At 41.3% G+C, this 21,882-nt stretch overlaps 1 protein-coding gene across 1 annotated transcript; it reads right to left on the reverse strand.

Annotated features, from left to right (window-relative positions):
* Positions 1–17,309: 17,309 nt before the first annotated feature.
* On the reverse strand, positions 17,310–19,322 carry s100w (S100 calcium binding protein W). The gene is made up of 4 exons (XM_079895675.1): positions 18,941–19,322; positions 18,498–18,542; positions 18,216–18,358; positions 17,310–17,836 (listed from the first exon to the last, which is right to left on the reverse strand). Exons 3-4 carry the CDS (start codon positions 18,354–18,356, stop codon positions 17,672–17,674), a joined length of 306 nt encoding a protein of 101 aa, XP_079751801.1. The 5' UTR covers positions 18,357–18,358; positions 18,498–18,542; positions 18,941–19,322; the 3' UTR covers positions 17,310–17,671.
* Between the last annotated feature and the right edge of the window lie 2,560 nt (positions 19,323–21,882).

Below are 21,882 nucleotides of genomic sequence, written 5' to 3' on the forward strand. Positions count from 1 at the left end.
GGTACGAGAGGCGGGTTCGCTTTCTGTAAGTGAGAAAGCTGGCCGCGAACTCGGAGAAGCGGGCAGCATAATTTTTATCTGCCGCCGGAGCCAGGATTCGAACACAGGTCTCTGGCGCGAAAGCCTAAGGTTTTGCCACTGAGCCACAGGGGAAAAACACATACGCTTTTGGTCAACGTGAGCATATAAAGAGCGTCATCATGTCTGTGTCGCCGTTTGTTTGCAGGCGTGCATGTATTATAACAGGCTCGTTTACTGCAATATTAATATTTCCAGCCGCCTGAACTTGAGAGGGGACTGAGAAATGTGTGAGAAGTGGAGGTTGGTCCGACCTCGGTGGGACTAACAACACTCTCTCTCCTCCTTCGCCGGTGAGTGAGGCACGCGGGGGGCTGAACATTGCTCGTGACCGCCCGCTCTGACCTCCCTTGTGAACGGCGCAGTTGCGCGGCACAGACAAAGGGAGAGAGCGTGGGAAAAAATTTGTGATAGGCGAATAGCCAGAGAGCGTCAACATGACTTGTGTAGGCGGTTGTTTGCAGGAGTGCATGTACTCTAACAGGCTCGCTTACTGCAATATTGATGTTTCCAGCTGCCTGGGACTAAAACACTCTTTCCTCTTTACGCCGGTGAGTGACGCACGCAAACAAGGGCGGGGTAGCTTGCTTGTAACGTAAAGAAGCCAGCCCCGTGACCGTCCGCTTCTGACATCCTTTGTGAATGGCGCAGTTAGTGCGGTTCAAACAAAGGGAGAGGGAGCGGGAAGAGGCGTCATCATGTTTTGCGTCGGCGTTCGTTTGGAGATGTGCATGTATTATGACAGGCTCATTTACTGCAATATAGACATTTCCAGTCGCCTGAACTTAAGAGGGGACTGAAAAATGTGTGAGAAATGGAGGTTAGTCCGGCCTCTCTTTCCTCCTTTCGTCGCGGGGTAGCTTTCTTGTAACGTAAAGAAGGCCAGCCCAGTGAACGTCCGCTTCTGACATCCCCTGTGAGAGGCGCGGTTGCGCGGCTCAACAAAGGGATAGAGCGCGGTAAGAGGCGAGTAGCCAGAGAGCGTCATCATGTTTTGCGTCGGCGTTCGTTTGCAGGCGTGCGTGTATCATAACAGGCTCATTCACTGCAATATTGATATTTCCAGTCGCCTGAACTTAAGAGGGGACTGAGAAATGCGTGAGAGATGGAGGGTAGTCCGGCCTTTTTATGTCTTCGCTGAAGACATAAAAATCAGAGATCAGCCTGTTGAGCCCGTCCTTATATACGCTAAGCCATACCCATTCTGGCGGGCTGTGACGCGTAGAGGGCGCGACGTCACGCGGGGCTCACCGGTAGGCTGCTGCAGTTGCCGCAGGTCAGCCAAGCACGCTGATACGGCCTGCTATGGTCTGCTGGCTGCCGCACTGCGTTGACAATAAATACAAAATTAAGGATAATTTTTGGCTTCAGATCTCGAGAAAAGAAGACTTTACCCGTAGCGTAAGCAACTTACGCAATACGAGAGAACCTCTCATAAGAGAACTGGAGGTGGACAATACAAACCAGCACAGATTTGGCTACATAATAAGGAGCTTAAATTATTATTATTGTTATTAAATGTCATCTTGTTGTGTTGTTGGGTGCAAGAATCGACGGAGTACAGGCTCCAATTTGAAATTTTATCGCATAATGTTTTCTAAATTATTGTGATTATTTGTGAATCATCTATGATTGTATACATTGTTTATTGATACATTGATTGATTGTGACTAGACTTTTTGAAGAACCTGGTAAGAAAGTGTAATCAAATACATAGTTGAATGAATGAATATGCTTTATCTGGAATTTTTCTAGAATTTCTAGAAAATATTCACATCATTAAAATTGCACCGTAATGTCACTCTTTACGTCGTCTTCTGTCTGGCCTTGGCGCTGGCTAGGCAGAACTGCGGATCGTAGGCTACAACACAAGTCTTGTGACCATTTAGTACAGTTATAGGCATCTAAATATGTACATGCCCTCACTTTCTCTTTACCCTCGGTTTCTCTATCGGGTAGGTGTAGAAGTCAGGCCACTCAACCGGAGGTAGCGTTAACGTTAATCCTGTCAGATCGTCCATCCATTGAATGAGCGTGTACGGGTCAGCCAATCTCGTTAAAATTAACTTTTGCAAATAACAATCACGGTCCTGGACAGTGAGTGACCTTGCACATTAAGATAAAATCGTTTTTTCTCCAGTCATTGTTAAAAAACAAGTTAACAAATCTTGCAAACTAACGTTAGTGAAGCGGCCAGAGGGATCGTTCTGCCACCACCTAAGCTCCGCCCACAGAAAAACGTCACCATGTTTATCAACTGAAAAGGGGTCTATACTCTTTGACAGTCTTTCGAATCGGCTTTGGCCGCGACTCTGGAGGACTTGGAGTTAAGTTTTTCTTTGAGAAAAGAGCAAAGAACGGCACTTAAGTCATTCTTAAAAAAAGGAAGATGTGTTCGTAGTTTTGCCCATAGATATCATATAAAGGCTATGTCTCGTGCGCGCTGCTGGCCAATGGAGGTCGACGTCCGCACACGGCGGCCATCTTACCACAGGGTGCTCGCTCACTTGTAACATGGTGCATGTATTTTTAAATAACCATAACTTGCTCAATTTTCTACCGATTTTCAAACGGTTTGGTTTGTTATAAACGTCAGAGATGTAGTTATGACACTGCATACATATTATTACAATACAATAATTATAGCAATGGACTTCCATATGAAATAATTATAGCCACGTTAATAAAGTTTGTAAGAAACCAAACCGTTTGTAAATCCGTCAAGATTTCAGTGAGATAAGACGATTTGTGTGCGTGCTGATCACTCACCTTAAAGGTCCCGTTATATGCCCCTTTTCACAAGATGTAAAATAAGTCTCTGATGTCCCCAGAGTGTGTATGTGAAGTTTGAGTTCAAAATACCCAACAGATCATTTTTTACAGCATGTTTAAATTGACATTTTTTGGGGCTCAGAAAAACGAGCTGTTTCAGTGTGTGCCCTTTAAATGCAAATGAGGTGCTGCTGGACGACACAGGGGGCGGAGCTTCATGAGCTCGTGCTCAGTCTGTCAGGAAAAATTCATCTCACGGAATGATGATAATATCAGAAACTCTCAGTAACGGCGTTCATTTAGTAGTTTAATTACGGTTATTATAACGTATTTGTCATCTGCTTGTAGGCTATGTATCCATTATTTATTAATAGCCTACAAGTCTGCTGTCTGAATGATGATCAAACATGTACTGATGAGTTTAATAAAGTTTATTGTACATCACACAAAAGATGAAGCGTCAGTTTTACTTCAGAAAATCACCGTAAGAGCTGAGTAAACACAGTAGCCTAAGTTATAAGAAGTGCGCAAGTAGCCAGTAGAGTTGAGGGAGCATTTCTGTGGGCGGAGGTTAGTCAAGAAACGGTTCTAGTGACATCACTAAAGAAGGAAGTAGAGGGATGTAGTCCAATCGAGCCGTTTTTTGTAGTCAACTTCTGTTAAATAAAATATCTCGCTTGGCATTGAACTTTGAGCTTTATAATTTTACAGATATTATTTATGCTCTAACAGCAACATTACACACTAACTAAAGTTTGAAACATGGGATCACGCAGAACGGGACCTTTAATTCACAGAGCCCTGTGGTAAGATGGCCGCCAGTGATGCCGGAAGTGACTCAGCCTTAAGACATCTAGCCTTTATATGATATCTATGGTTTTGCCAGCCAGATATGGCAAAAGTTGAATCTATCAACTAGTTCCGCTGTTGGGAAAACGCTCTGGTTGGTTGAAGCGCTGTCCTATTGCGGGCAGAGGGAATTTGAAAGACAGCCGTTTATCCCGCCCCTCGGATTGAGCCATGTCTATGGTGAGTTGCCAGACCTAACATCTTGATGTAGGTCTGGCTTGCCAGGCTAATCTTTTTAGGGCTCTTTTATTTTTCTGTTGATGCCTGTGAAGATGCTTTAAAACAATTTGTATTGTGTAAAGTGCTATATAGGCCTAAATTTAGGTGACTTGACTTAAACTTAAGGCCTATTCACACCAAGAACGATAACTATAAAGATATCTTTCTGTTTATTCTAAGCACGTACTTGTCTGTCACTTTAAATGCTTAAAGGAGAACTCCGGTCAATTTTAACATTGAGCTCATTTTTTTGTACATTTGGAGTGCTGTCAATACAGAGAACAACGACAAAAATCGGTGTTGCCTACACCGAGTTATTCTATTTTTAAAATTTGCACCCTGTTGTCTTCAATGGGGCAAGTACTAAACCTGCTTTTAGCCTCTTAACATCCTTGATGTGTCATTACAAGTGCACAGAAAATGTGAGTGATTCCTTCTGAGTGAACACGAGTGAGTCTGACTTCAGTAGATGTGAAAGAAATGTATAAAAATGATGTTATTTAAGCCAGCGCAAATACCTGTTTACATCCTGTTTTTCGGGTGAAGTCCAAAGTAGTCGATTGCAGAGTTCACACGCATAGGTTTAATACCTATGATCATGCGCGTGAACTCGGCAATCGACTACTTTGGACTTCAACCGAAAAACAGGATGTAAACAAAGGTATTTGCGCTGGCTTAAATAACATAATTTTTATACTTATCTTTCACATCTACTGCAGTCAGACTCACTCGTGTTCACTCTGAAGGAATCACTCACATTTTCTGTGCACTTGTAAATGACACATCAAGGATGTTAAGAGGCTAAAAGCAGGTTTAGTACTTGCCCCATTGAAGTCAACAGGGTGCAAATTTTAAAAATAGAATAACTCGGTGTAGGCAACACCGAATTTTGTCGTTGTTCTCTGTACTGACAGCACTCCAAATGTACAATAAAATGAGCTCAATGTTAAAATTGACCGGAGTTCTCCTTTAAGCTCATTACAGCAGAATTTATGATGTTAAACTGATGAACGGGGGTAAGTCTGCCGTATAACGTTATATCTCTTAATTCGTTGATTGGGTTGATTAACTGAATGTGCTCCACTCGTGTTTAATTAGCTTTATCTGAATTATCTCCACAGGTGTTTAATTAGGTTAAATTATCTGAACGTGCTCCTCCCGAACTTTGTTAATAAAACATAATTTAATGATTCAGTTGTGTGTTTTTGGGTGTGGGGTGAATTCAGGTTTTTTGTCCCAATTTATTATAATGACCGCCGCTAGCGTAGCTAGCGAAAGCGGTCATATAGGGATTGTCAAAGTTTTTTTTTTTTTTTTTTCCCGTCACCTTACTGAATTTTTCGTCAACGATACCAGGGACACCGAAACACCGGGGAACATGAAATTTGGTGGGCATGTAGCCCCACTAGACTTCTACGGAAAAATTTCGTTTGGTCCCCGGGGGCCACTCCCCCCCCCGCGCTGGGCCCCCCCAAACCCAAAAAAATGCAGTTTTTCCTAAATAACTACCTGAACCGTGGCACCGAGGATGAAGAAATTTTTATGGTATGTTGGTCTACTAGACTTTTACGGAAAAATTTTGTTTGGTCCCCGGGGGCCACTCCCCCCCCCCCCGCGCTGGGGCCCCCGTAAATTTTTCGTCAACGATACCAGGGACACCGAAGCACCGGGGAACATGAAATTTGGTGGGCATGTAGCCCCACTAGACTTCTACGGAAAAATTTCGTTTGGTCCCTGGGGGCCACTCCCCCCCCGCGCTGGGCCCCCCCAAACCCCAAAAAATGCAGTTTTTCCTAAATAACTACCTGAACCGTGGCACCGAGGATGAAGAAATTTTTATGGTATGTTGGTCTACTAGACTTTTACGGAAAAATTTCGTTTGGTCCCCGGGGGCCACTTCCCCCCCCCCGCGCTGGGGCCCCCGTAAATTTTTCGTCAACGATACCAGGGACACCGAAACACCGGGGAACATGAAATTTGGTGGGCATGTAGCCCCACTAGACTTCTACGGAAAAATTTCGTTTGGTCCCCGGGGGCCACTCCCCCCCCGCGCTGGGCCCCCCCAAACCCAAAAAAATGCAGTTTTTCCTAAATAACTACCTGAACCGTGGCACCGAGGATGAAGACATTTTTATGGTATGTTGGTCTACTAGACTTTTACGGAAAAATTTAGTTTGGTCCCCGGGGGCCACTTCCCCCCCCGCGCTGGGGCCCCCGTAAATTTTTCGTCAACGATACCAGGGACACCGAAACACCGGGGAACATTAAATTTGGTGGGCATGTAGCCCCACTAGACTTCTACGGAAAAATTTCGTTTGGTCCCCGGGGGCCACTCCCCCCCCGCGCTGGGCCCCCCCAAACCCAAAAAAATGCAGTTTTTCCTAAATAACTACCTGAACCGTGGCACCGAGGATGAAGAAATTTTTATGGCATGTTGCTCTTAAGGGCCCACATCAACCTAGCCCATAATCACTCATTTGTGATTTGCGCCCCTCCCATAAAAAATGAAAATGCAATATTATTCTGCTTTAATCGCCCCTATCTTCAGTGGAGATGTTCAGAACTGCACCATATTTCATGTGTATGATTAACTTGACATCCTCTGGGGGTATCCTCTGCTAAGTTTCGTAGAATTTCATCCATGGGGGGGTATAAAATAAATTCATTTATGTGCACATTTAGTGACTGTACACTCATCGGCCTGTAGATGGTGCTATTGAGCGAAGGGTTGCTGGTTTAGGATGATACTGTCACACACACACATGCAGGAATACAAACAAATGCAAGCATGCACACACGCTGACATCCACACGCACAGACACACACCCATACACACACATACAAATCCACATGCACAGACACACACACAAACACACACGCGCACACATGTACGCACACATACATACACGCACAGACACACACACACACACACACAGACACACACATACACAAACACACACACATACACACACACACACACAGACAGACATGCACATACTACTACTTTTTTTAGGTATATACATAAACACGCAATACAGCCAAATTACTCCACGTCATTTATTTTTGTGGAAAGCCAGTGCAGGCCTGAGCGGCGGTCATATTTTGTACCGCGATGCGGTACATCTAGTTATTTTTCGCAAGAAGCATAACATGCAATAACTGACATAAATATATATTTATATAGGCTAATGTATTTTACCCCCAAAATGTGATAGAATGTAAATAAATAATATAACTTATTAGGGCCCGAGCACCGATGGTGTGAGGACCCTCTTGGAATTGCTCTGTTTATTATTATTATTATTATTCTTCTCCGCATTGAATTGCATTTTTGAGGGCCTAAACATGCGCGAAAACTCACGAAACTTTGCACACGCGTCAGAACTGGCGAAAATTTACATCTGATATAGGTTTCAGAATTGGACGGGGCAAAATGGCTCGATAGCGCCACCTATAAAAGTTCAACGGAGTGCGCCTCCTGCAACGTTCCACGTACGTGCACGAAATTCGGTACATACGTGTAATGACCTAATACCTACAAAAAAGTCTCTTGGAGCATAGCCCTAAACACAACAGGAAGTCAGCCATTTTGAACTTCCTCTCAGATTTTTGTGCAGTTTTTGCCATTTTCAGGCCTCGTACTTTAACGAACTCCTCCTACAGTTTTAATCTGATCATCTTCAAATTTGGTGAGTGTAATCTTAAGGCCTTTGCGACGTTAAATTGCGAAGATCTTGAGTTTTCGTCGAAGGGCGGGTCCTCGGCGGCCTTACAAATTTCGATGTTTCGCCATGAAACAGGAAGTTGCTGTAACTCAGGCATGGAATGTCCAATCTCCCCCAAACTTCACACGTTTGATAAGAGTTCTGTCCTGAACACATGGCCATGCTCATATTCAGTTATAGTCATAGCGCCACCTGCTGGCAACAGGAAGTGACATGTTTAACACTGTTATGGACTCCTAATAACATATAAAAAAGTGCCAGCAAGTGCGAAACATGCTAACAACATACTAGAAGCATGCTAAAACATGCTAGCAAACTCTTAGCTAAGTGCTAAAGCATGCTATTATTGCAATTAAATAGGAATTTGCTGTAACTCAGGCATGGAATGTCCAATCTGCCCCAAACTTCACACTTTTGATAAGCGTTCTGTCCTGAACACATCTACATGATAATATTCAGTTATAGTAATAGTGCCACCTACTGGCAACAGGAAGTGTCATGTTTAACACGTTGATGCCATTCTAGCAACATGTTAAAAATGCCATTGAGGTCTAAACATGCTAGAAACATGTTAAAACATGCTAGCAATACTTAGCTAAGTGCTAAAGCATGCTAATTCAATGAAACAGGATGTTGTTGTTACTCAAGAAGGCAATGTCCAATATGCGCCAAACTTCACACTTTTAATAAACGTTCTGTCCTGAACACATGACCATGCTCATATTCAGTTACAGTCATAGTGCCACCTGCTGGCAACAGGAAGTGACATGTTAAACACTGTTGTGGACATATAAAAACATATAAAAAAAGTGCCAGCAAGTGCTAAACATGCTAACAACATACTAGAAACATGCTAAAACATGCTAGCAAACACTTAGCTAAGTGCTAAAGCATGCTATTGCTGCAATTAAATAGGAATTTGCTGTAACACAGGCATGGAATGTCCAATCTGCCCCAAACTTCACACGTTTGATAAGAGTCATGGCCTGAACACATCTACATGAGAATATTCAGTTATAGTAATAGCGCCACCTGCTGTCAACAGGAAGTGACATGTTTAACACTGTTGTGGTCTCCTAATAACATATATAAAAGAGCCAGCAAGTGCTAAACAGGTTAGCAACATACTAGAAACATGCTAGCAAACACTTAGCTAAGTGATAAAGCATGCTATTACTGCAATTAAATAGGAATTTGCTGTAACTCAGGCATGGAACGTCCAATCTGCCCCAAACTTCACATGTTTGATAAGAATCATGGCCTGAACGCATGCCTATGCTCAAATTCAGTTATAGTAATAGCGCCACCTACTGGCAACAGGAAGTGACATGTTTAACACGTTGATGCCGTTCTAGCAACATGTTAAAAATGCCATTGAGTTCTAAACATGCTAGAAACATATTAAAACATGCTAGCAATACTTAGCTAAGTGCTAAAGCATGCTAATTCAATGAAACAGGACTTTGTTGTTACTCAAGAAGGCAATGTACAATCTACCCCAAACGTCACACGTTTGATAAGAGTTATCTCTTGAACACATGTCCATGCTCATATTTAGTTATAGTCATAGCGCCACCTGCTGGCAACAGGAAGTGACGTTTAACACTGTTCTTGACTCCTAATAACATATAAAAAAATGCCAGTAGGTGCTAAACATCCTACCAACATACTAGAGACATGCTAAAACATAATAGCAAACACTTAGCTAAGTGCTAAAGAATGATATTACTGCAATTAAATATGAATTTGCTGTAACTCAGGCATGGAATGTCCAATCTGCCCCAAACTTCACACTTTTGATAAGCGTTCTGTCCTGAACACATGACCATGCTTATATTCAGTTACAGTCATAGCGCCACCTGCTGGCAACAGGAAGTGACATGTTTAACACTGTTGTGGACTCCTAATAACATATAAAAAAGTGCCAGCAAGTGTTAAACATGCTAACAACATACTAGAAACATGCTAAAACATGCTAGCAAACTCTTAGCCAAGTGCTAAAGCATGCTATTATTGCAATTAAATAGGAATTTGCTGTAACTCAGGCATGGAATGTCCAATCTGCCCCAAACTTCACACTTTTGATAAGAGTCATGGCCTGAACACATCTACATGAGAATGTTCAGTTATAGTAATAGCGCCACCAACTGGCAACAGGAAGTGACATGTTTAACACGTTGATGCCGTTCTAGCAACATGTTAAAACATGCTAACAATGCTTAGCTAAGTTCTAAAGAATGCTAATTCAATGAAACATGACTTTGTTGTTACTCAAGAAGGCAATGTCCAATTTGCACCAAACTTCACATGTTTGATAAGAGTTCTGTCCTGAACACACATCCATGCTCATATTCAGTTATAGTCATAACGCCACCTACTGGCAACAGAAACTGACATGGTTAACACAGTAATGCAGTACTAACCACATAATTATTGTGTACTAAGCATGCTAGAAACAGACTGAACATGCTAGCAACACTTAGCTGAGTCATGAAGCATGCTATTATCACCATTATACAAAACATTTTGTAACTGACTTTGACATACTCTTACTATATATACCTCCTTAAATGTACATTTCCCAACCATGCTCTGCCTTCCTAAAGCCACCGAGTGTTGATGGCACGGGTGCGAGGGCCCTTTCATCGCTGCTTGCAGCTTTAATTATTATTATTCTTCTCCGCATTTAATTGCATTTTTGAGGGCCTAAACATGCTCGAAAACTCACGAAACTTTGCACACGCGTCAGAACTGGCGAAAATTTACATCTGATATAGGTTTCAGAATTGGGCGGGGCAAAATGGCTCGATAGCGCCACCTATAAAAGTTCAACAGAGTGCGCCTCCCGCTGTGTTCCACGTACGTGTACGAAATTCGGTACATATGTGTAATGACCTAATACCTACAAAAAAGTCTCTTGGAGCATAGCTCTAAACACAACAGGAAGTCAGCCATTTTCAACTTCCTCTCTGATTTTTGTGCACTTTTTGCCATTTTCAGGCCTCGTACTTTAACGAACTCCTCCTACAGTTTTAATCTGATCATCTTCAAATTTGGTGAGTGTAATCTTAAGGCCTTTGCGACGTTAAATTGCGAAGATCTTGAGTTTTCGTCGAAGGGCGGGCCCTCGGCGGCCTGACAAATTTTGATGTTTCGCCATGAAACAGGAAGTTGCTGTAACTCAGGCATGGAATGTCCAATCTGCCCCAAACTTCACACTTTTGATAAGCGTTCTGTCCTGAACACATGACCATGCTCATATTCAGTTACAGTCATAGCGCCACCTGCTGGCAACAGGAAGTGACATGTTTAACACTCTTGTGGACTCCTGATAACATATAAAAAAGTGCCAGCAAGTGCTAAACATGCTAACAACTTACTAGAAACATGCTAAAACATGCTAGCAAACACTTAGCTAAGTGCTAAAGCATGCTATTACTGCAATTAAATAGGAATTTGCTGTAACTCAGGCACGGAATGTCCAATCTGCCCCAAACTTCACACGTTTGATAAGAGTCATGGCCTGAACACATCTACATGAGAATATTCAGTTATAGTAATAGCGCCACCTACTGGTAACAGGAAGTGTCATGTTTAACACGTTGATGCCGTTCTAGCAACATGTTAAAAATGCCATTGACTTCTAAAAATGCTAGAAACATGTTAAAACATGCTAGCAATACTTAGCTAAGTGCTAAAGCATGCTAATTCAATGAAACAGGATGTTGTTGTTACTCAAGAAGGCAATGTCCAATCTGCGCCAAACTTCACACTTTTGATAAGCGTTCTGTCCTGAACACATGACCATGCTCATATTCAGTTACAGTCATAGCGCCACCTGCTGGCAACAGGAAGTGACATGTTAAACACTGTTGTGGACTCCTGATAACATATAAAAAAGTGCCAGCAAGAGCTAAACATGCTAACAACATACTAGAAACATGTTAGCAAACACTTAGCTAAGTGCTAAAGCATGCTATTGCTGCAAATAAATAGGAAGTTGCTGTAACTAAGGCATGGAATGTCCAATCTGCCCCAAACTTCACACTTTTGATAAGCGTTCTGTCCTGAACACATGACCATGCTCATATTCAGTTATAGTCATAGCGCCACCTGCTGGCAACAGGAAGTGACATGTTTAACACTCTTGTGGACTCCTGATAACATATAAAAAAGTGCCAGCAAGTGCTAAACATGCTAACAACATACTAGAAACATGCTAAAACATGCTAGCAAACACCTAGCTAAGTGCTAAAGCATGCTATTACTGCAATTAAATAGAAATTTGTTGTAACTCAGGCACAGAATGTCCAATCTGCCCCAGACTTCACACGTTTGATAAGAGTCATGGCCTGAACACATCTACATGAGAATATTCAGTTATAGTAATAGCGCCACCTACTGGTAACAGGAAGTGTCATGTTTAACACGTTGATGCCGTTCTAGCAACATGTTAAAAATGCCACTGACTTCTAAAAATGCTAGAAACATGTTAAAACATGCTAGCAATACTTAGCTAATTCAATGAAACAGGATGTTGTTGTTACTCAAGAAGGCAATGTCCAATCTGCGCCAAACTTCACACTTTTGATAAGCGTTCTGTCCTGAACACATGACCATGCTCATTCAGTTACAGTCATAGCACCGCCTGCTGGCAACAGGAAGTGACATGTTAAACACTGTTGTGGACTCCTGATAACATATAAAAAAGTGCCAGCAAGTGCTAAACATGCTAACAACATACTAGAAACATATTAGCAAACACTTAGCTAAGTGCTAAAGCATGCTATTGCTGCAATTAAATATGAATTTGCTGTAACACAGGCATGGAATGTCCAATCTGCCCCAAACTTAATATGTAACATGCAATAAACATGCTAGCAACACATAGCTAAGTTCTAAAGCATGCTAGAAATGCTAAAGGAAGTTGTTGTAACTTAGGCATACAATGTCCAATCTACCCCAAACTTCACACGTTTGATAATAGTTATCTCCTGAACACAAGTCCATGCTCATATTCAGATATAGTCATAGCGCCGCCTGCTGGCAACAGGAAGTGACGTTTAACACTATTCTGGACTCCTAATAACATATAAAAAAGTGTCACCAACTGCTAAACATGTTAGCAACATACTAGAAACATGCAATCAAATACTTAGCTAAGTGTTAAAGCATCCTATTACTGCAATTAAATATGAATTTGCTGTAACTCAGGCATTCAATGTCCAATCTACCCCAAAATTAAAGGGTTAGTTCACCCAAAAATGAAAATTCTGTCAGTAATTACTCACCCTCATGTTGTTCCAACCATGTAAGTCTTTCGTTCATCTTCGGAACACAAATTAAGATATTTTTGATGAAATCTGACAGAATTTTGACTCCTCCATAGGCTTCCAGTGTGACCGAAACTCACCGGCCCAGAATAGTTATTAAAACATCGTTAAAATAGTCCAAGTAACTACAGTGGCACTACATTAAGTTTATCATGCGACGAGAATACTTTTTGTGCGCAAAAACAAACAAAAATAACGACTTTATTCCACTTTTCATTTCCTTCTCTCTGGGCCTCGTAGTGTGTTTGCGCTGCGCGTCTGTGTTGCACGTCATCACGCAACACACACATGACCGGCGTCGGCCAATAGTGAGCCTACGTGGTGACGTGTGACACAGACGCGCTGCGCAAAAACACTACGCAAACCAACTAGACATCCAGAGAGAAGGAAATGAATAGTGGAATAAAGTCGTTATTTTTGTTTGTTTTTGCGCACAAAAAGTATTCTCGTCGCTTGATATACTTAAGATTGAGCCACTGGAGTCACTTGGACTATATTAACGATCTCTTTAATAACTTTTCTGGGCCAGCAAGTTTCGGTCACACTGGAAGCCTATGGAGGAGTGAAACATGGCTCAGATTTCATCAAAAATATCTTAATTTGTGTTCCGAAGATGAACGAAGGTCTTACGCGGTTGGAACAACATGAGGGTGAGTAATTACTGACAGAATTTAAATTTTTGGGTGAACTAACCCTTTAATATGTAATATGCTAGAAACATCATAAAACATGCTAGAAATGCTAAAGGAAGTTGTTGTAACTCAAGCATACAATGTCCAATCTGCCCCAAACTCCACATGTTTGATAAAAGTCCTGCACTGAACACATCTACATAGCGATATTCAGATATAGACATAGCCCCACCTACTGGCAACAGAAACTGACATGGTTAACACAGTAATGCAGTACTAACCACATAACTATTGTGTACTAAGCATGCTAAAAACATACTAAACCTGCTAGCAACTACTATATATACCTCCTTAAATGCACATTGTCCAACCATGCTCTGTCTTCCTAAAGCCACCGGGTGGCGGCGGCACGGGTGCGAGGGCCCTTTCATCGCTGCTTGCAGCTTTAATATAAAAATATTATTTTAGCACCCCCCCCCCCCCCCCCCAACATACACAAATAATTATGACCGCCGCTAGCGTAGCTAGCGAAAGCGGTCATATAGGGATTGTCAAAGTTTGTTTTGTTTTTTTTTCCCGTCACCTTACTGAATTTTTCGTCAACGATACCAGGGACACAGAAGCATCGGGGAACACGAAATTTGGTGGGCATGTAGCCCCACTAGACTTCTAAGGAAAAATTTCGTTTGGTCCCCGGGGGCCACTCCCCCCCCGCGCTGGGCCCCCCCAAACCCCAAAAAATGCAGTTTTTCCTAAATAACTACCTGAACCGTGGCACCGAGGATGAAGAAATTTTTATGGTATGTTGGTCTACTAGACTTTTACGGAAAAATTTCGTTTGGTCCCCGGGGGCCACTCCCCCCCCCGCGCTGGGGCCCCCGTAAATTTTTCGTCAACGATACCAGGGACATCAAAACACCGGGGAACATGAAATTTGGTGGGCATGTAGCCCCACTAGACTTGTACGGAAAAATTTCGTTTGGTCCTCGGGGGCCACTCCCCCCCCGTGCTGGGCCCCCCCAAACCCCAAAAAATGCAGTTTTTCCTAAATAACTACCTGAACCGTGGCACCGAGGATGAAGAATTTTTTATGGTATGTTGGTCTACTAGACTTTTACGGAAAAATTTCGTTTGGTCCCCGGGGGCCACTCCCCCCCCGCGCTGGGGCCCCCGTGAATTTTTCGTCAACGATACCAGGGACACCGAAACACCGTGGAAAATGAAATTTGGTGGGCATGTAGCCCCACTAGACTTATGGGGAAAAATTTCGTTTGGTCCCCGGGGGCCACTCCCCCCCCGCGCTGGGCCCCCCCAAACCCCAAAAAATGCAGTTTTTCCTAAATAACTACCTGAACCGTGGCACCGAGGATGAAGAATTTTTTATGGTATGTTGGTCTACTAGACTTTTACAGAAAAATTTAGTTTGGTCCCCGGGGGCCACTCCCCCCCCGCGCTGGGCCCCCCGTGAATTTTTCGTCAACGATACCAGGGACACCGAAACACCGGGGAACATGAAATTTGGTGGGCATGTAGCCCCACTATAGATTTTACGGAAAAATTTCGTTTGGTCCCCGGGGACAACTCCCCCCCCCCCGCGCTGGGCCCCCCGTGAATTTTTCGTCAACGATACCAGGGACACCGAAACACCGGGGAACATGAAATTTGGTGGGCTTGTAGCCCCACTAGACTTTCACGGAAAAATTTCGTTTGGTCCCCGGGGGCCACTCCCTCCCCCGCGCTGGGCCCCCCCAAACCCAAAAAATGCAGTTTTTCCTAAATAACTACCTGAACCGTGGCACCGAGGATGAAGAATTTTTTATGGTATGTTGGTCTACTAGACTTTTACGGAAAAATTTCGTTTGGTCCCCGGGGGCCACTCCCCCCCCGCGCTGGGCCCCCCCAAACCCAAAAAATGCAGTTTTTCCTAAATAACTACCTGAACCGTGGCACCGAGGATGAAGACATTTTTATGGTATGTTGGTCTACTAGACTTTTACGGAAAAATTTTGTTTGGTCCCCGGGGGCCACTCCCCCCCCCCCCGCGCTGGGCCCCCCGTGAATTTTTTGTCAACGATACCAGGGACACCGAAACACCGGGGAACATGAAATTTGGTGGGCATGTAGCCCCACTATAGATTTTACGGAAAAATTTCGTTTGGTCCCCGGGGGCCACTCCCCCCCCCGCGCTGGGCCCCCCCAAACCCAAAAAATGCATTTTTTCCTAAATAACTACCTGAACCGTGGCACCGAGGATGAAGAAATTTTTATGGTATGTTGGTCTTAAGGGCCCACATCAACCTAGCCCATAATCGATTGTCAAAGTTTTTTTTTTTTTTTTTTTTTCGTCATCTGAATTTTTCATCAACGATACCAGGGACACCGAAACACCGGGGAACATGAAATTTGGTGGGCATGTAGCCCCACTAGTCTTTTACGGAAAAATTTCGTTTGGTCCCCGGGGGCCACTCCCCCCTCCCCCCCCCCCCGCGCTGGGCCCCCCCAAACCCAAAAAATGCAGTTTTTCCTAAATAACTACCTGAACCGTGGCACCGAGGATGAAGAAATTTTTATGGTATGTTGATCTTAAGGGCCCACATCAACCTAGCCCATAATCACTCATTTGTGATTTGCGCCCCTCCCATAAAAAATTTAAATGCAATATTATTCTGCTTTAATCGCCCCTATCTTCAGTTGAGATGTTCAGAACTGCACCATATTTCATGTGTATTATTAACTTGACATCATCTGGGGGTATGCTAAGTTTTGTAGAATTTCATACATGGGGGGGTATAAAATAAATTAATTTATGTGCACATTTAGTAACTGTACACTCATCGGCCTGTAGATGGTGGTGTTGAGCGAAGGGTTAGTGGTTTAGGATGATACTGTCACACACACACATGCAGGAATACAAACAAACGCAAGCATGCACACACACTGACATCCACACGCACAGACACACACACATACAAATCCACATGCACAGACACACACACACAAACAAACACACGCGCACACACATGTACGCACGCATACATACACGCACACACACACACACACACAGACACACACTATGAATACATATCATCAGCGTTATGGACATAACATGAAATACACACACTTTACAAGTGTCCTACAAACTCTGTGAATTATTAAACAAACTGCCGATGTAGCATGAAAAAGACTTGCTTGAACCTATTTTTTACAGTCTATGGCTTGAACACAATAAGTGTGTTTTTGAAACTCATTTTTGTAATACATTATGTAGGGAAAACCACTGTTATGGATGTGACGTTTTCACATTATGGATGTTAAGTGTCTAAACTAATGACTTTTGATATAAAACTTAAATAGTAATGGCAAATAATTACAAAACTCTAAATTATCCATGATCCACAGGAATACTCCAGACAGTCTTTTAAAATATACAACTTATATACATAAACACGCAATACAGCCAAATTGCTCCACGTCATTTATTTTTGTGGAAAGCCAGTGCAGGCCTGAGCGGCGGTCATATTTTGTACCGCCATGCGGTACATCTAGTTTAATATTAAAATATAACATGCACTCATTGATTTAAATAAAGTTATTTTGAACAGATTTTAAAAATAATTAAATAAAATAAATGCAATAATTGGTGTAATAATTAAGTCATATAAAAACTAAATGAAGAGAAAAAAGTGAGAAGTACACATGAGTGATCACAAGAGGGTTTTATTAGTGTCCACAGAACTATAAATTACACTTTTGCAAAATGTCTATAAGTAAATATTGTTCATTAGAAAGGACAAGTATTTTGCACAACTCTTGCATAACACCATTTTCTATTGTGCCATACTGTCTTACACCATATAAAATTGTTGGTAGATTGTTGCAGATGTAAACTAGCTATTAGCTAATTCTGGTGCAATTACTTTTAATTGTGCATTGTCCCTGTAAAAATAAACAATAAAATGAAAATGAAATGAAATGGTAACATTAAAAAGTACAGTGTGAGACACTGAGAGGTACTTTGGGACCTTATAGGCATGTGAGAAAAGTGTGTGAAGGACGTGTGTGTTCACTTATTCCTCCCTCTGCTCTTTTCTTTGCCATGCTTCTTCATATAGTAGGCCCTGGCTAGACCAGAAATACACTGACTAAATTCACGGAAGTTCACTTCTCCATCATGGTTCTTATCCAGTTCTTCCATCACCTCCTTAATATTCTCTGGATCCACTTTATCCTGAGACAGACATAGAGGGAGGAATGTCAATCCTGTTATTACTTACATACCACTCATAGCTCCAAAAAAAAAAAAAAGAAAAAAAAAAAAAAAGATGAAGGGCAGCAGTGCATGAGTTTCTAAAAAGTATGTTAGCAAAGGAATGAGAGCAGGAATGAAGAGCAGGAATATTTTCAAGTTTCCATCATGGGTGTTACGACTTGAAATGCTTCTCATGCCAGGTTGCCATAATAAGCCTTTACTGCACAGTAATTGCACAACTTTTTTTGTAAACATGTTTTGATTTGTTGCAACATGTTGGAGGTGTTCACTTCTCCCAACCAATGACTATCTTTCTCAAAACGTCATCTTTTTTTCTATGCATCTCTCTCATTCTAACCTTAAATTCAGGACTGGTCAGTTGGGCTTTAATCAGCTCTCCGAGTTCAGCATTACTGAGCTGGGACTTCTTCTCATCTGTTCCTGCATACTCCTCAAACACCTCCACTATGGCCACGATGGCTTTCTCCAGCTTAGACATGTCTATGAGAAAGAGATTCAGGAAGTTCACTAATGCCAGTCAGAACCTCTTCATGCACATTTATCATCCTAAAGTCACCATAAAGAAGGTCTATGGCCAATGCAAAACAAACAACACATTTATATTTGCTGCAAGACATACCCACAAAATGATGGTCTGCAACTCAGGAATGCAATTTAAGCTGCACTGTGAAGATACAAAGGGTCTGAATAAAATGAGATTTTGAAGAATGTTTTTGTCAGTACAATAATAGCCAGTGGGTTCCAATGTTTCTTTATGTTGGACCCAATTGACTTTCATTGAACGGACAAAAATAATTGACATTTCAAAAATATCCACTTCTGTGTTCCACAGAAGAAAGAATTTCATACAGGTTTGGAATGACATGATGGTGAGTGAACGAATGACAGATGGTGAATGATAGAACTTGAATGATATATCCCTTTAAATAAGACTTGGGTTAAATAACAATCATGCATTAAATCCATCATAGTGTGCTGTAAATTCCTCTAGACTGTTTCTAAAATCTTCTTCAGTTTGCACTTTCTTTTTCTCTTTCTCTCTTCTTATTTTCTTGCACTTACCTCAGTGTTGTGGTTCCAGAGAAGTTATGCAGATGTTTTGTTGGAGTAAATCGTCTGCTGCTTTTAAAGCACAGATTTTATTCTCCATATATAGCACACACACGCACACACAGCGGCAGGAATGATTCATTCTTGGGCTATGTAGGATTCGTAGCACGCCCAAACCAGTCTGATGAGTCTCATGCATCGTAAAATAATACACGGTTATGTAATCTGTTACACTTTTTAGATTCAAATATAGATATTCTGCTGTGTTTTACTATGGTTATGCAATTTGATTATAGTAAATAAACAAAACAAAAAAATGATTGGGGATTTCCCAAGTCAGACATGGGGAATCTGAGTCACATAGGACATGAGTGACTCTTTCGCTCTCTCTACTGGGTGTTGCCCATTGTCCTTCCTTCCACGTAGAAAATTGTGGAAGCCTGAACTAACTGGTCTCATGCACCCTGAACGCCATAGTTGCATGTATTTTTCTGAAGTGACTGCATGCCCTTTCTTTAAACATTCTTTTACTAATGTTTCATCTTCAACATTTAGGAAAAAGCTGAAAGACTCATTGTGTAGCTATGACGTTGTTGGCTATATTTTCGTGGAGGCTTGAATCACAAGCTTCAAACGAAGCTTCATATTTGCAGTAAACAGAGACACACTTATCCTCTCTAAATCTAGTCTTCAGACATCAAAGAATGCCTGATATTTGCAAAATTGTCATTTTTAAAGGAGACTATATATAATCTATATATTGTATATTATATATATACATAAATACTTTATCCACAGTACACAGAAACGCTAACAATAATGAAGCCATCTGCAGACAATAAAGCATGCAATGGTGCACAAAACCATACTAGACAATGACTGCTCATCTTTATGCTCGGTTGTGGAGCAACAGAATTTCCCTTAAGCTTTTCATGCATGACATAAATACAAAGACACTGACTCATCATCCAGTGTCGTAATATAGTCTACTTTTTGGAGACCGAAGTAAACAGACATAAACAGACACACCCTTTCTAATTAACTTAACCAAACATATTTATCATATATCTTCCATTATTTATCATCACAGAATCTTTTTTTATATATTTGCAGTACATAACCAAGATGGTAACACTAACAGCAAAGTAAATGTCGGTGAATGTAAACCCCACCAAAGTCTTTACCTCTAACCTCTGAGAAAAACCTTTAGGCTGTGGAGTATTAAAAAGAAGGGTGTGTGCTTTTAAGTGTACTCTATTTAATTATCTTTTGTTCAGTGCAGGCTCTTCTTGAAAGGTAAGCATAACCTGCAGGTGTTTTAATATTGCACAAACACACCTAAGCAAATATGTACGCAAAACATTATAGGAGCCATTATATATGTATAGGTGCCATAGCCACGAGGATTTGACTTGAGAGATCATGAGCTCTACAGAAAAAACTAGTTCACTCTTTATTTTAGTGACAGTGTGCAACAGTGACCTTGTTACATGTACTTACTATAATAACAGTAAATTATGCATACATGAATAACATAAACATAACATAAACTCACATTTTTATTTCAAACCCTAATAAGCTGAATTACTCAGTAGCTACTAAAATGTGTAATTACACTGTAACACGTCTGTAACCAAAAAATATAATATATAGGGGCCTAATAAAGTAAAAAAGAAAATAACAAAAAAAAATTGCAAAAATATAATCATTGGTGTCACTTTATCTGGCATAAAAATGTTGGAACACAAATGTGTTTATGTTATTAGCATGTTAGTTTTAAAATAATCCATCATAGACATTCAACAAAACAGCGGTCTAAATGTAGCCTACAGACATGTTTGAGCTTATCTGTGGAGAGAGAGAAAAAAAAGAATTGTTGGGTTACTTGTCTACAAGATAGAGAAATATAAAAGTGGGAGAGAAGAGGAAGAGCGAGTTGATGAAAGAACTCATGACGTGTGGAATACTGCTGACATCTAGTGATCAACTTCCTGAACTATAATAGACCATTTTAAGAGCTGCGCCACAAATGAAAGCGAGGCTGTGATAGACTTACCGTGTTTTCAGTGACATCCACTGTAAGAAGCTGTATAAAGCTCCGAGGTCACTTATAATTTTACACAGCTAATATTGTCTGGGGCTTTTTTTTTTTTTTTTTGGTCTACTGAATTTTTTGGGGAAAGATAATGCTGTGTTTCACCAAGTATTACAAATATGTGTAATGGTAATAATAATTGATATACTGATTATAGTTATAGGCTACTGAAGATCTATGGTCTAGGTATTTTTGTATTTTAAGTCCAGACGAATCATATGGAGGAGAAAAAAGAAAGGAAAAAAAAAAAAAAAAAACATGTTAGCACCTATGGTTAGCACTGGCTCCCATGACCTCATGTGGCTGACACACCCTTAAGAGTCATTCTGGTTGCAAGGCAACGCGACTGTTTACACGGATTTCAAACACACACACACACACACACACACACACACACACACACATTGTCGGTGGAGGGGGGAGGGGGTACATTTGAAAACCACCAAAGTTGTTTGAATCAACAGATCCTAAAATTATATTTTATTATGTAAAATGAATTCAGGTAGGCTACGTGTATCTACAATAAACACCAACTTGCAAGCACTCTGCATGATGATGTCGAGTGAGCTTAAAAAAAACCCAGCCGAGTAGCCCATAATGTTCCCAAATCACACAATAATGATAGACTAAAAAAAAAAAAAAGAGAAATAAATTGAGATTCATTAATGTCATTACAGGGTTGCATTAAATATTGATATACCTGTGGTTCAAAGTTAAATCTGAGTTTGGTGTTTACTGAATGTCTGATGTGTAAACAGAGGATTAAGTGAGGGTGGGATGATTATCTATTCAAAATAGAAAGCATTCAGAAACAACATATTTAATTTTTCATATTCTTGGTCATATTGTAGCCTAGTTA

Source organism: Squalius cephalus, assembly GCF_949319135.1.
Source record: "Squalius cephalus genome assembly, chromosome: 15".
Classification (NCBI taxonomy): domain Eukaryota; kingdom Metazoa; phylum Chordata; class Actinopteri; order Cypriniformes; family Leuciscidae; genus Squalius; species Squalius cephalus.

What these genes read in the sequence shown, in the direction of transcription:
- s100w (XM_079895675.1), bottom strand. Translation starts at nt 18,356, where the DNA reads ATGTCTAAGCTGGAGAAAGCCATCGTGGCCATAGTGGAGGTGTTTGAG. An exon ending in TGACCAGTCCTGAATTTAAG is followed by an intron (nt 17,837 to 18,215) that starts GTTAGAATGAGA and finishes TGTCTGTCTCAG; the next exon opens with GATAAAGTGGATCCAGAGAA.